The following is a 15,138-nucleotide window of genomic DNA, read 5'->3' as shown; positions in this document are numbered from 1 at the left end:
TTTTAGACATTTTATTCCCCCCCCCCCCATGTATGTGAAATACCCAATTTTTCTGTATACCCCTTCTCTAGCGCTGTAGTGCTTCAGGGGTCAATCCAAGATGGCAGGGTCTTAGCTCTAAAGATACCCAAGCCGCTGTATATCCTTATTTTGACATAATAGTGCTTCAGGAGTAAGTACAAACGTGGCAGACTCTTCTTATTAATAAATACAGGGCAAACCAGAGATATCCATCTATATAGGTAGATTGCATATGGCACCTCATCAGACAATCCTGTAAGGAAAAATATCCATAGACCAAATTGAATTCTAAGGAGGGCGCTTGTTACCACTACCAGGTCCTAGCAGAGCTCAACCTGCAAAGGCACATACAGTCATATGAAAAAGTTTGGGCACCCCTATTAATGTTAACCTTTTTTCTTTATAATAATTTGGGTTTTTGTAGCAGCTATTTCAGTTTCATATATCTAATAACTGATGGACTGCGTAATATTTCTGGATTGAAATGAGGTTTATTTTACTAACAGAAAATGTGCAATCCGCATTTAAACAAAATTTGACCGGTGCAAAAGTATGGGCACCCTTATCAATTTCTTGATTTGAACACTTCTAACTACTTTTTACTGACTTACTAAAGCACTAAATTGGTTTTGTAACCTCATTGAGCTTTGAACTTCATAGGCAGGTGTATCCAATCATGAGAAGAAGGGAATTTTGTTTACTTACCGTAAATTCCTTTTCTTCTAGCTCCTATTGGGAGACCCAGACAATTGGGTGTATAGCTTCTGCCTCCGGAGGCCACACAAAGTATTACACTTTAAAAAGTGTTACCCCTCCCCTCTGCTATACACCCTCCCGTGCATCACGGGCTCCTCAGTTTTGGTGCAAAAGCAGAAAGGAGGAAACTTAAAAATTGGTCTAAGGTAAATTCAATCCGAAGGATGTTCGTAGAACTGAAGACCATGAACCAAAAGAACAATTCAACATGAACAACATGTGTACACAAAAGAACAAACAGCCCGAAGGGAACAGGGGCGGGTGCTGGGTCTCCCAATAGGAGCTAGAAGAAAAGGAATTTACGGTAAGTAAACAAAATTCCCTTCTTCTTTGTCGCTCCATTGGGAGACCCAGACAATTGGGACGTCCAAAAGCAGTCCCTGGGTGGGTAAAAGAATACCTCGATAAAAAAAGAGCCGAAAACGACCCCCTCTTACAAGTGGGCAACCGCCGCCTGAAGGACTCGCCTACCTAGACTGGCGTCTGCCGAAGCATAGGTATGCACCTGATAGTGTTTCGTGAAAGTGTGCAGACTAGACCAGGTAGCTGCCTGACACACCTGCTGAGCCGTAGCCCGGTGCCGCAATGCCCAGGACGCACCCACGGCTCTGGTAGAATGGGCTTTCAGCCCCAAAGGAAGCGGAAGCCCAGAAGAACGGTAGGCTTCAAAAATCGGTTCCTTGATCCACCGAGCCAAGGTTGACTTGGAAGCCTGCGAACCCTTACGCTGGCCAGCGACAAGGACAAAGAGGGCATCTGAACGGCGCAGGGTCGCCGTGCGAGACACGTAGAGCCGGAGTGCTCTCACCAGATCTAATGAGTGCAAATCCTTTTCACATTGGTGAATTGGATGAGGGCAAAATGAAGGTAAGGAGATATCCTGATTGAGATGAAAAGGGGATACCACCTTAGGGAGAAATTCCGGAACAGGACGCAGAACCACCTTATCCTGGTGAAAAACCAGGAAGGGGGCTTTGCATGACAGCGCTGCCAGCTCCGACACTCTACAGAGCGATGTAACTGCCACTAGAAATGCCACCTTCTGCGAAAGACGTGATAAAGAGACATCCCGCAGCGGCTCGAAAGGTGGTTTCTGAAGAGCCGTTAGCACCCTGTTAAGGTCCCAGGGTTCCAGCGGACGCTTGTAAGGTGGGACTATGTGGCAAACTCCCTGCAGGAACGTGCGGACCTGCGGAAGCCTGGCTAGACGCCTTTGAAAAAATACGGATAGCGCCGATACTTGTCCCTTGAGAGAGCCGAGAGACAAACCCTTGTCCATTCCAGATTGAAGGAATGAAAGAAAAGTGGGTAAGGCAAAGGGCCAGGGAGTAAAACCATTATCAGAGCACCAGGATAACAAGATCCTCCAAGACCTGTAATAGATCTTGGCGGACGTTGGTTTCCTGGCCTGTCTCATGGTGGCAATGACATCTTGAGATAACCCAGAGGACGCTAGGAGCCAGGACTCAATGGCCACACAGTCAGGTTGAGGGCCGCAGAATTCAGATGGAAAAACGGCCATTGTGACAGCAAGTCTGGGCGGTCTGGGAGCGCCCACGGTTGACCCACCGTGAGATGCCACAGATCCGGGTACCACGACCACCTCGGCCAATCTGGGGCGACGAGAATGGCGCGACGACAGTCGGACCTGATTTTGCGCAGCACTCTGGGCAGCATCGCCAGAGGAGGAAATACATAGGGCAGTCGAAACTGCGACCAATCCTGAACTAATGCGTCCGCCGCCAGAGCTCTGTGATCTTGAGACCGGGCCATGAATGCCGTGACTTTGTTGTTGTGCCGTGACGCCATGAGATCGACGTCCGGCTTTCCACAGCGGCGACAGATCTCTCGAAACACGTCTGGGTGAAGAGACCATTCCCCCGCGTCCATGCCCTGTCGACTGAGAAAATCTGCTTCCCAGTTTTCTACGCCCGGGATGTGAACTGCGGAGATGGTGGAAGCTGTGGCTTCCACCCACTGCAGAATCCGTCGGACTTCCTGGAAGGCTTGACGAATGCGAGTGCCGCCTTGGTGGTTGATGTATGCGACGGCAGTGGCGTTGTCCGACTGGATCCGGATCTGCCTGCCCTCTAGCCACCGATGAAAGGCCAATAGGGCTAGATACACTGCCCTCATCTCCAGAATATTGATCTGAAGGGATGACTCTATCGGAGTCCAGGTTCCCTGAGCCCTGTGATGGAGAAAAACCGCCCCCCACCCTGACAGGCTCGCGTCCGTGGTGAACACAGCCCAGGTGGGGGGTAGGAAGGATTTTCCCTGCGATAGAGAGTTGGGAAGGAGCCACCACTGAAGTGACATCTTGGTTGCAAGGGAAAGAGAGACGTTCCTGTCGAGGGAAGTCCAACTCCTGTCCCATTTGCGGAGAATGTCCCACTGGAGTGGCCGCAGATGGAATTGCGCGAAGGGCACTGCCTCCATCGCTGCCACCATCTTCCCCAGGAAGTGCATGAGGCGCCTCAAGGGGTGTGACTGACCCCGAAGAAGAGATTGCATCCCTGCCTGCAGCGAAAGCTGTTTGTCCAGCGGTAGCATGACTACTGCTGAAACTCCATCCCAAGGTACGTCAGTGATTGGGTCGGTGTCAACTTGGATTTTGGGAAGTTGATGATCCACCCGAACTGCTGGAGAGTCGCCAGAGCGACGGAAAGGCTGTTTTGACATGCCATCTGAGAGGGTGCCCTGACCAGAAGATCGTCTAAGTAGGGGATCACCGAGTGGCCCTGAGAGTGTAGGACCGCCACAACAGATGCCATGACCTTGGTGAACACCCTTGGGGCTGTCACCAGGCCGAAAGGCAAAGCCACGAACTGAAGGTGTTCGTCCCCGATGGCGAAACGCAAAAAGCGTTGATGTTCGGGTGCGATCGGCACATGGAGATAAGCATCCTTGATGTCGATCGATGCTAGGAAGTCTCCTTGTGACATCGAAGCGATGACCGAGCGGAGAGATTCCATCCGAAACCGTCTGATGCTCACATGTCTGTTGAGCAGTTTGAGGTCCAGAACGGGACGGAACGAGCCGTCCTTCTTTGGCACCACAAACAAGTTGGAGTAAAAGCCGCGACCATGTTCCTGGGGGGGAACAGGGATCACAACTCCTTCTGTCTTCAGAGCGTTCACCGCCTGAAAAAGTGCCTCGGCTCGCTCGGGGGGCGGAGAGGTTCTGAAGAAACGAGTCGGGGGACGAGAGCTGAACTCTATCCTGTAACCGTGAGACAGAATGTCTCTCACCCATCGGTCTTGCACATGTGGCCACCAGGCGTCGCAAAAGCGGGAGAGCCTGCCACCGACCGAGGATGCAGTTCGGGGATGCCGAGAGTCATGAGGAGGCCGCCTTGGAAGCAGTGCCTCCTGCGGCCTTTTGGGGGCGTGACTTGGACCGCCACGCATAGGAGTTCCTCTGGCCTTTCTCCGGCCTGCTGGACGAAGAGGATTGGGGCTTGGCGGAGGGACGAAAGGACCGAAACCTCGATTGTATTTTCCGTTGCTGAGGTCTCTTCGGTTTGGACTGGGGTAAGGAGGAGTCCTTTCCCTTGGATTCCTTAATAATCTCATCCAATCGTTCGCCAAACAAGCGGTCGCCAGAAAACGGCAAACCGGTTAAGAACCTCTTGGAAGCAGAGTCTGCCTTCCATTCGCGCAGCCACATGGCCCTGCGGACTGCCACAGAGTTAGCGGATGCCACCGCTGTACGGCTAGCAGAGTCTAGAACTGCGTTCATGGCGTAGGAAGAAAAGGCTGTCGCCTGAGAAGTCAAAGACGCAACCTGCGGAGCAGAATTACGTGTGACCGCAGTAATCTCAGCCAGACAAGCTGAGATAGCTTGGAGTGCCCACACGGCTGCAAAAGCCGGGGCAAAAGACGCGCCCGTGGCTTCATAGATGGATTTCACCAGGAGCTCTATCTGCCTGTCAGTGGCATCCTTTAGCGAGGAGCCATCTGCAACCGATACCACAGATCTAGCCGCCAATCTAGAGACTGGGGGATCCACCTTGGGACATTGAGCCCAACCCTTAACAACGTCAGAGGGGAAGGGGTAACGTGTGTCAGTAAGGCGCTTAGTAAAGCGCTTGTCCGGAACCGCTCTGGGCTTCTGGACAGCATCTCTGAAGTTAGAGTGATCGAAAAACGCACTCCGTGTACGTTTAGGGAACCGAAACTGGTGTTTCTCCTGCTGAGAAGTCGACTCCTCTACAGGTGGCGGCGGGGGAGATATATCTAACACCTGGTTGATGGACGAGATAAGGTCATTTACTATGGCGTTCCCTTCAGGTGTATCAAGATTGAGAGCAACGTCAGGGTCAGAGCCCTGAGCTGCGACGTCCGCCTCGTCCTCCAGAGAGTCCTCAAGCTGGGAACCCGAGCAGCGTGAAGAAGTCGGGGAAGATTCCCAGCGGGCCCGCTTAGCCGGTCTGGGACTGTGGTCCGGGCCGGAGTCCTCCATATGAGACCTAGGGCCCCCCCTGGGAACGTGCTGCGGCGCGGACAGAGAGGGGCCTGGAGGCGAAGATCCAACAGGGCCCGGGGCCTGTGGAAGGACCGGTCTGGACTGCAAAGCTTCAAGCAGCTTGGCAGACCATTTGTCCATAGACTGAGCCATGGATTGTGAGAGTGACTCAGAGAGTTTTTCAGCAAAAACTGCAAACTCTGTCCCTGCCGCCTGGACAGGGGGAGCAAGGGGTTCTACCTGAGCCGAGGGGCCCTCTAGTGACCGAGGCTCCGGCTGAGCAAGCAAAACAGGGGTTGAGCATTGCTCACAGTGAGGGTAGGTGGAACCCGCAGGTAACTTAGCCGCACAAGAGGTACAGGTCGCAAAATAACCCTGTGCCTTGGCACCCTTGCTCCTTGTGGACGACATGCTGTTGTCTCCTAGGAGAGTGATCACTGAGGGTTATATGGGAAAGGGTATACAGCCCGACCAAACAGAAATATATAAATATATATATAGTATCTATTCCGGCACCCTAAGGGGACCAGCACCGGGTGACCGGTGTGGCTTACCGACCGCTAAAAAGCGGAGTGTGTGTCCTCCAGATTCCCTGCCTTAGATCTCCCAGTGTTGCAGAGCTCTTTCCTGGAAATCCTCCACAGGCAGAATGCCAAAAAAATGGCTGCCGGAGCTCTCTGGGGAGGAGTGGGGCCGTGGGCGGCGCTAGAAAAGTGCGGGAATCTGGAGTCCCCACAGTGATCAGTGAGGGGGGGAGGAAACATACAGGATGCTCCGGCCCTCACAACCGACGTCAGGTCGGCAGTCCCGCCCTTACCCCTGATAGACAGGCCCGGGGGCGGGAGTTTTGCTACTAGGCCGCAATTGAAGCCGGGGACTAAATTTAAGACCGCAGCCGACAAACACGCGCGGTCGGCGCGGAAGTCCGCCGGCCGTCACAAATAAGCAGCTGCTGCAGCGTCCGGGATGAAGGCGCTCCATGCACATCCCCCATGGGGATACAGAGTACATTAGTGATGCAGGGCCCGGTCCCTGAGGATAAATCAACTCCTGTCCGACAGATTCCCACAGGGGCTGCGGAGGGAGCACGGTCCCAGTGAATGGATGACCGCTGAGGATCCCACTTCTCCCAGAGCCGCTAAGGGATGGTGAAGGAGACGGCATGAGGCTCCGGCCTTTGTACCCACAATGGGTACCTCAAGCTTAACAGCACCGCCGACTTAGTGGGGTGAGAAGGGAACATGCCGGGGGCCCACTTTTCTTCCAACCGATATAACTAAAATGAGAATGCATGAGTGGATGTGTGCCTCCTTCCACACAAAGCATAAAACTGAGGAGCCCGTGATGCACGGGAGGGTGTATAGGCAGAGGGGAGGGGTTACACTTTTTAAAGTGTAATACTTTGTGTGGCCTCCGGAGGCAGAAGCTATACACCCAATTGTCTGGGTCTCCCAATGGAGCGACAAAGAAAAGGTATTTAAGGTGGCCACTTGCAAGTTGTTCTCCTATTTGAATCTCCTATGAAGAGTGGCATCATGGGCTCCTCAAAACAACTCTCAAATGATCTGAAAACAAAGATTATTCAACAGTTGTTCAGGGGAAGGATAGAAAAAGTTGTCTCAGAGCTTTAAAGTGTCAGTTTCCACTGTGAGGAACATAGTAAGGAAATGGAAGAACACAGGTACAGTTCTTGTTAAGCCCAGAAGTGGTAGGCCAAGAAAAATATCAGAAAGGCAGAGAAGAAGAATGGTGAGAACAGTCAAGGACAATCCACAGACCACCTCCAAAGACCTGCAGCATCATCTTGCTTCAGATGGTGTCAATGTGCATCGGTCAACAATACAGCGCACTATGCACAAGGAGAAGCTGTATGGGAGAGTGATGCGGAAAAACAAACGTTTCTGCAAGCACACCACAAACAGAGTCGCCTGAGGTATGCAAAAGCACATTTGGACAAGCCAGTTACATTTTGGAAGAAGGTCCTGTGGACTGATGAAACAAAGATTGAGTTGTTTGGTCATACATAAAGGCGTTATGCATGGAGGCAAAAAACACGGCATTCCAAGAAAAGCACTTGCTACCCACAGTAAAATTTGGTGGAGGTTCCATCATGCTTTGGGGCTGTGTGGCCAATGCAGTCACCGGGAATCTTGTTAAAGTTGAGGGTCGCATGGATTCAACTCAGTATCAGCAGATTCTTGACAATAATGTGCAAGAATCAGTGACGAAGTTGAAGTTACGCAGGGGATAGATATTTCAGCAAGACAATGATCCAAAACACCGCTTCAAATCTACTCAGGCATTCATGCAGAGGAACAATTACAATGTTCTGGAATGGCCATCCCAGTCCCCAGACCTGAATATCATTGAAAATCTGTGGGATGATTTGAAGCGTGCTGTCCATGCTCGGCAACCATCAAACTTAACTGAACTGGAATTGTTTTGTAAATAGGAATGGACAAATATACCTTCATCCAGGATCCAGGAACTCATTAAAAGCTACAGGAAGCAACTAGAGGCTGTTATTTTTGCAAAAGGAGGATCTACAAAATATTAATGTCACTTTTATGTTGAGGTTCCCATACATTTGCACCGGTCAAATTGTGTTTAAATGCGGATTGCACATTTTCTGTTAGTACAATAAACCTCATTTCAATCCAGAAATATTACTCAGTCCATCAGTTATTAGATATATGAAACTGAAATAGCTGTTGCAAAAACCCAAATTGTTCTAAAGAAAAAAGGTTAACATTAATAGGGGTGCCCAAACTTTTTCATATGACTGTAGGTCTCGAACGTGTGCACTGCACTTCACAATTCTCATAGACTTTACTGGCATAAGGATTTCCTTGCAGATTCCTGAAGATCTGCAAGCAAAAACACTGTGTGCACAGTTTAAATGCCGCCACCTAGTGGCCATTCCAAATATAACTTTTATCTACCCTGTTGCACCTTAGAACATATATGCATTCAGCACAGGCACCTTATATTGCTAAAGAAACACTTTGTTTTACAATGTGCTGACCCTACTGTAAAATACATTTACAGCAAAGATTAATATTTACCCGTGAGTGTTTTTCTACCAAAAGTGGCATATTTAATGGTAAGGTGTTTTTTCTATTGGATTTCCAGCTTGTATAGGACCCTTTGTATAAACTGGCATTTTTTTGGTTACTAATATCATTTATTATTTACGATGGTTGGAGCAAGGTACAAATAAAATGTAAACCGCCCATTGTTTCAAAACTGTTCACCTTTAATGTTGTAAAGTTGATTGCACTTTAATTTTAAAAGTACCAAAACATAGACAAAAACATTTCAAGAGGACCAAAAAGGAGACAAGTCAGAGAGGACACGACAAATAAATAAAGGCCGTAATAAGAATTGCTGGTGGGCTATTTTACAGTGAATACTCTTGTGATGTCGGATGCGGTCCGGTAACAGGGCAGATGCGCAGGATGTCACACGTCGCTTTCCTGCAGATAGATCATTCCTTGAAGTCAAGAAATTGCTGCAGTTTTTTCCGATGCTCTGAAGATACAGGAACAGCGCTGGAGACGAGAGACAGGTCCAGGTTTAATCCAGTTTATTAAAATGTAATCAACAGCCCGTTATATCAGATACTTACTGCAGGTGCTCGCCAAATGTAGTGGTAATCCTGTAGATTGCAGTCTTCAGGGTGGATCTGACAGCGAACCTTAGCGTCTTGTAGGAGGAATCTACAAGGCTCGATGTAGGTCTGGTCGGTTTGCTGGAGGCGTGTGGAAGTTTAAAATGCTTTTCTACAGCCTGAAATAGAAATTACTCTTTAAATAGCATATTTTTAGATGATTTTGGCAGCACTCCTGGGAATATGAGTACCAGCAATTCTTGGAGTACAAGAGGGTTTCTGGAGGAAAAAATAAAAAAAAAATCTGCTTTGTGTGTCATTCCACTAATATTTTTGGAAATTAATTAAAGGGCTGTTTCTGGACTGTCGACTTTAGAGGTAAGCTGTGCGGATGACGGCAAGAAGTCTGCCCGGACATGTCATGCGCCTGTCCCATCAGAAGGAGCGCCCGTCCTATCAGAAGGAGCGCCCGTCCTATCAGAAGGAGCGCCCGTCCTATCAGAAGGAGCGCCCGTCCTATCAGAAGGAGCGCCCGTCCTATCAGAAGGAGCGCCCGTCCTATCAGAAGGAGCGCCCGTCCTATCAGAAGGAGCGCCCGTCCTATCAGAAGGAGCGCCCGTCCTATCAGAAGGAGCGCCCGTCCTATCAGAAGGAGCGCCCGTCCTATCAGAAGGAGCGCCCGTCCTATCAGAAGGAGCGCCCGTCCTATCAGAAGGAGCGCCCGTCCTATCAGAAGGAGCGCCCGTCCTATCAGAAGGAGCGCCCGTCCTATCAGAAGGAGCGCCCGTCCTATCAGAAGGAGCGCCCGTCCTATCAGAAGGAGCGCCCGTCCTATCAGAAGGAGCGCCCGTCCTATCAGAAGGAGCGCCTGTCCGAGGCAGTGAGCAGCACCAGAGCAAACCTTTATTCTTTAATAACTTGGAAAGTTTTAGATTTCATTGCTCATGGGCTGTAATAAGAGTTCTGTGATAAGCAGCGAGTACATAGTATGGAAACGCCCTGGAGGAACTGAAGAAAGGCACAGATGTAGAGTTCCTAATTGTTAATTAATGAGAATTATAAATATTTACCAAAGAAGGGAATTTTGTTTACTTACCGTAAATTCCTTTTCTTCTAGCTCCAATTGGGAGACCCAGACAATTGGGTGTATAGGCTATGCCTCCGGAGGCCGCACAAAGTATTACACTAAAAGTGTAAAGCCCCTCCCCTTCTGCCTATACACCCCCCGTGCTCCCACGGGCTCCTCAGTTTTGGTGCAAAAGCAAGAAGGAGGAAAAAATTATAAACTGGTTTAAAGTAAATTCAATCCGAAGGAATATCGGAGAACTGAAACCATTCAACATGAACAACATGTGTACACAAAAAAACAGGGGCGGGTGCTGGGTCTCCCAATTGGAGCTAGAAGAAAAGGAATTTACGGTAAGTAAACAAAATTCCCTTCTTCTTTGTCGCTCCATTGGGAGACCCAGACAATTGGGACGTCCAAAAGCAGTCCCTGGGTGGGTACAATAATACCTAGTAATAGAGCCGTAAAACGGCCCCTTCCTACAGGTGGGCAACCGCCGCCTGAAGGACTCGTCTGCCTATGCTGGCATCCGCCGAAGCATAGGTATGCACCTGATAGTGTTTCGTGAAAGTGTGCAGGCTCGACCAGGTAGCCGCCTGACACACCTGCTGAGCCGTAGCCTGGTGCCTCAAAGCCCAGGACGCACCCACGGCTCTGGTAGAATGGGCCTTCAGCCCTGAGGGAACCGGAAGCCCAGCAGAACGGTAAGCTTCGAGAATTGGTTCCTTGATCCACCGAGCCAGGCTTGATTTGGAAGCCTGTGACCCTTTACGCTGGCCAGCGACAAGGACAAAGAGTGCATCCGAGCGGCGCAGGGGCGCCGTACGAGAAATGTAGAGTCTGAGTGCTCTCACCAGATCTAATCAAGTGCAAATCCTTTTCACATTGGTGAACTGGATGAGGACAAAAAGAGGGTAAGGAGATACCCTGATTGAGATGAAAGGGGGATACCACCTTAGGGAGAAATTCCGGAACCGGACGCAGAACCACCTTGTCCTGGTGAAAAACCAGGAAAGGGGCTTTGCATGACAGCGCTGCTAGCTCAGACACTCTCCGAAGTGAAGTAACTGCTACTAGAAAAACCACTTTCTGCGAAAGGCGTGAGAGAGAAATATCTCTCATTGGCTCGAAAGGTGGTTTCTGAAGAACCATCAGCACCCTGTTCAGATCCCAGGGTTCTAACGGCCGCTTGTAAGGAGGGACTATGTGACAAACCCCCTGCAGGAACGTGCGTACCTGTGGAAGTCTGGCTAGGCGCTTCTGGAAAAACACAGAGAGCGCTGAGACTTGTCCCTTAAGGGAGCCGAGCGACAAACCCTTTTCCAGTCCAGATTGAAGGAAGGACAGAAAAGTGGGCAAGGCAAAAGGCCAGGGAGAAAAACCCTGAGCAGAGCACCACGACAGGAAAATTTTCCACGTCCTGTGGTAGATCTTGGCGGACGTTGGTTTCCTAGCCTGCCTCATAGTGGCAATGACGTCTTGAGATAACCCTGAAGACGCTAGGATCCAGGACTCAATGGCCACACAGTCAGGTTGAGGGCCGCAGAATTCAGATGGAAAAACGGCCCTTGAGATAGCAAGTCTGGTCGGTCTGGTAGTGCCCACGGTTGGCCGACCGTGAGATGCCACAGATCCGGGTACCACGACCGCCTCGGCCAGTCTGGAGCGACGAGGATGACGCGGCGGCAGTCGGCCCTGATCTTGCGCAACACTCTGGGCAACAGTGCCAGCGGAGGAAACACATAAGGGAGCTGAAACTGCGACCAATCCTGAACTAAGGCGTCTGCCGCCAGAGCTCTGGGATCTTGAGACCGTGCCATGAACGTCGGTACCTTGTTGTTGTGCCGGGACGCCATGAGGTCGATGTCCGGCACCCCCCAGCGGCAACAGATCTCCTGAAACACGTCCGGGTGAAGGGACCATTCCCCTGCGTCCATGCCCTGGCGACTGAGATAATCTGCTTCCCAGTTTTCCACGCCTGGAATGTGAACTGCAGAGATGGTGGAGGCCGTGGCTTCCACCCACATCAAAATCCGCCGGACTTCCTGGAAGGCTTGCCGACTGCGTGTGCCGCCTTGGTGGTTGATGTATGCCACCGCTGTGGAATTGTCCGACTGAATTCTGATCTGCTTGCCTTCCAGCCACTGCTGGAACGCTTTCAGGGCAAGATACACTGCCCGTATTTCCAGAACATTGATCTGAAGCGAGGACTCTTGCTGGGTCCACGTACCCTGAGCCCTGTGGTGGAGAAAAACCGCTCCCCACCCTGACAGACTCGCGTCCGTCGTGACCACCTCCCAGGATGGGGGTAGGAAGGATTTCCCCTTCGATAATGAAGTGGGAAGAAGCCACCACCGAAGGGAAGCTTTGGTCGCCTGAGAGAGGGAGACGTTCCTGTCGAGGGACGTCGGCTTCCTGTCCCATTTGCGTAGGATGTCCCATTGAAGAGGACGCAGGTAAAACTGCGCGAAAGGAACTGCCTCCATTGCTGCCACCATCTTCCCCAGGAAGTGCATGAGGCGCCTCAAGGGGTGTGACTGGCCTTGAAGGAGAGATTGTACCCCTGTCTGTAGTGACTGCTGCTTGATCAGCGGAAGCTTCACTATCGCTGAGAGGGTATGAAACTCCATGCCAAGGTATGTGAGCGATTGGTCCGGTGTCAGATTTGACTTTGGAAAATTGATGATCCACCCGAAACTCTGGAGAGTCTCCAGGGTAGCGTCGAGGCTGTGTTGGCATGCCTCTTGAGAGGGTGCCTTGATCAGGAGATCGTCCAAGTAAGGGATCACCGAGTGACCCTGAGAGTGGAGGACCGCTACTACAGTAGCCATAACCTTGGTGAAAACCCGTGGGGCTGTTGCCAGGCCGAACGGCAGTGCCACGAACTGCAGGTGTTCGTTTTCTATGGCGAAGCGCAAGAAGCGCTGGTGCTCTGGAGCAATCGGTACGTGGAGATAAGCATCTTTGATATCGATCGATGTAAGGAAATCTCCTTGGGACATTGAGGCGATGACGGAGCGGAGGGATTCCATCCGGAACCGCCTGGTCGTTACGTGTTTGTTGAGAAGTTTCAGGTCCAGGACAGGACGGAAAGACCCGTCCTTCTTTGGGACCACAAACAAGTTGGAGTAAAAACCGTGGTCCTGTTGCTGAAGAGGAACAGGGACCACCACTCCTTCTGCCTTCAGAGTGCCCAGTGCCTGCAGAAGAGCCTCGGCTCGCTCGGGAGGCGGGGATGACCTGAAGAATCGAGTCGGGGGACGAGAGGTGAACTCTATCTTGTAACCGTGAGACAGAATGTCTCTCATCCAACGGTCTTTTACCCGTGGCAGCCAGGCGTCGCAAAAGCGGGAGAGCCTGCCACCGACCGAAGATGCGGAGTGAGGAGGCCGAAAGTCATGAGGAAGCCGCTTTGGTAGCGGCACCTCCGGTGGCCTTTTTAGGACGTGACTTAGACCGCCATGCGTCAGAGTTCCTTTGATCTTTCTGAGGCCTTTTGGACGAGGAGAACTGGGACCTGCCCGCGCCCCGAAAGGACCGAAACCTCGACTGCCCCTTCCTCTGTTGGGGTATGTTCGGTTTGGGCTGGGGTAAGGATGTATCCTTTCCCTTGGATTGTTTGATGATTTCATCCAAACGCTCGCCAAACAATCGGGTCGCCAGAAATTGGCAAACTGGTTAAGCGCTTTTTGGAAACAGAATCTGCCTCCCATTCCCGTAGCCACAAGGCCCTGCGGAGTACCACCGAATTGGCGGCTGCAACCGCCGTACGGCTCGCAGAGTCCAGGACAGCATTAATAGCGTAAGACGCAAATGCCGACGTCTGAGTGGTTATGGACGCCACCTGTGGCGCGGACGTGCGTGTGGCTGCGTCAATTTGCGCTTGACCTGCTGAGATAGCTTGTAGCGCCCATACGGCTGCGAACGCTGGGGCAAAAGAAGCGCCGATAGCTTCATAGATGGATTTCAACCAGAGTTCCATCTGCCTGTCAGTGGCATCTTTGAGTGAAGCCCCATCTTCCACTGCAAGTATGGATCTAGCTGCCAGTCTGGAGATTGCAGAATCCACTTTGGGACACTGAGCCCAACTTTTGACCACGTCAGGGGGAAAAGGATAACGTGTATCCTTAAGGCGCTTAGAAAAACGCTTATCTGGACAAGCATGGTGATTCTGGACTGCCTCTCTGAAATCAGAGTGGTCCAGAAACATACTCGGTGTACGCTTGGGAAACCTGAAACGGAATTTCTCCTGCTGAGAAGCTGACTCCTCCACCGGAGGAGCTGAAGGAGAAATATCCAACATACGATTGATGGACGCAATAAGGTCGTTCACTATGGCGTCCCCGTCCGGAGTATCAAGATTGAGAGCTACCTCGGGATCAGAATCCTGATCAGCTGTCTCCGCATCATCAACCAGAGATTCCCCCCTCTGAGACCCTGCACAATATGATGATGTCGAGGGAAAATCTAAGCGAGCTCGCTTAGTCGGTCTGGGGCTGGGGTCTGTGTCAGAACCCTCAGCCTGGGATCCATGAGATACCCCGGGAGGACATTGTTGGTCCAGCTGAGGTGGGCCAGGGAACAAAGATTCAACAGAGTCCCTGTGCTGAGATACCGGCCTGGACTGCAAAGCTTCTAGTATCTTAGCCATAGTCTCAGAGAGTTTTGCAAACTCCGTCCCCGTCACCTGAACAGTGTTAGCAGGTGGCTCCCCCTGGGCCCCTCTTAGCAGAGGCTCCGGCTGAGTAAGTGCCACAGGGGCCGAACAGTGCACACAATGAGGGTCAGTGGAACCTGCCGGTAGCGGGGTCGTACATGCGGCGCAGGCAACATAATAAGCCTGTGTTTTGGCACCCCTGCCTTTCGTGGGCGCCATGCTATTATCTTCCCTGAGTAACACAATAGGGTATATAGCCAGAAATCAACTGTGCACCCTACAGTGTAAAACATATATACCATAAACATATAATGTTACACTACTGCACAATGGGGCTAGCACCACAGGTGCTGCTTACCACCCGCCTAAAGCGGTTGTGAGGCCACCAGAGTCCCTGCCTGGGTCTCCCAGACTTTGTCCCCCTCTGCAGCGTCCGAGGAGCTGACAGGAATGGCTGCCGGCGTCCTGAGGAGAGGAGGGAGCCGTGGGCATGACACAGAAAGAGCGGGAACTGGTGCCCGCACTGTGCACAGTGAGAGGGGTGGAGTATGCAAAGCATGC

The 15,138-nt window shown here is 51.3% G+C and overlaps 1 protein-coding gene across 1 annotated transcript in view; it reads right to left on the bottom strand.

The window, feature by feature from the left end:
- Positions 1-8,479: 8,479 nt before the first annotated feature.
- NDC1 (NDC1 transmembrane nucleoporin) overlaps positions 8,480-15,138 on the bottom strand; it is a 130,457-nt gene continuing 123,798 nt past the window's right edge. The window contains 2 exon segments of the mRNA XM_075321079.1: positions 8,480-8,795; positions 8,873-9,033. Of these exon segments, the coding sequence (XP_075177194.1) occupies positions 8,732-8,795; positions 8,873-9,033 (225 nt within the window). The 3' untranslated portion in view covers positions 8,480-8,731.

This window comes from Anomaloglossus baeobatrachus, chromosome 8, assembly GCF_048569485.1.
Source record: "Anomaloglossus baeobatrachus isolate aAnoBae1 chromosome 8, aAnoBae1.hap1, whole genome shotgun sequence".
NCBI classification, from domain to species: Eukaryota; Metazoa; Chordata; class Amphibia; order Anura; family Aromobatidae; genus Anomaloglossus; species Anomaloglossus baeobatrachus.
The sequence above is the reverse complement of the archived record's forward strand: the minus strand, read 5'-3'. Positions and strand labels throughout refer to the sequence as shown.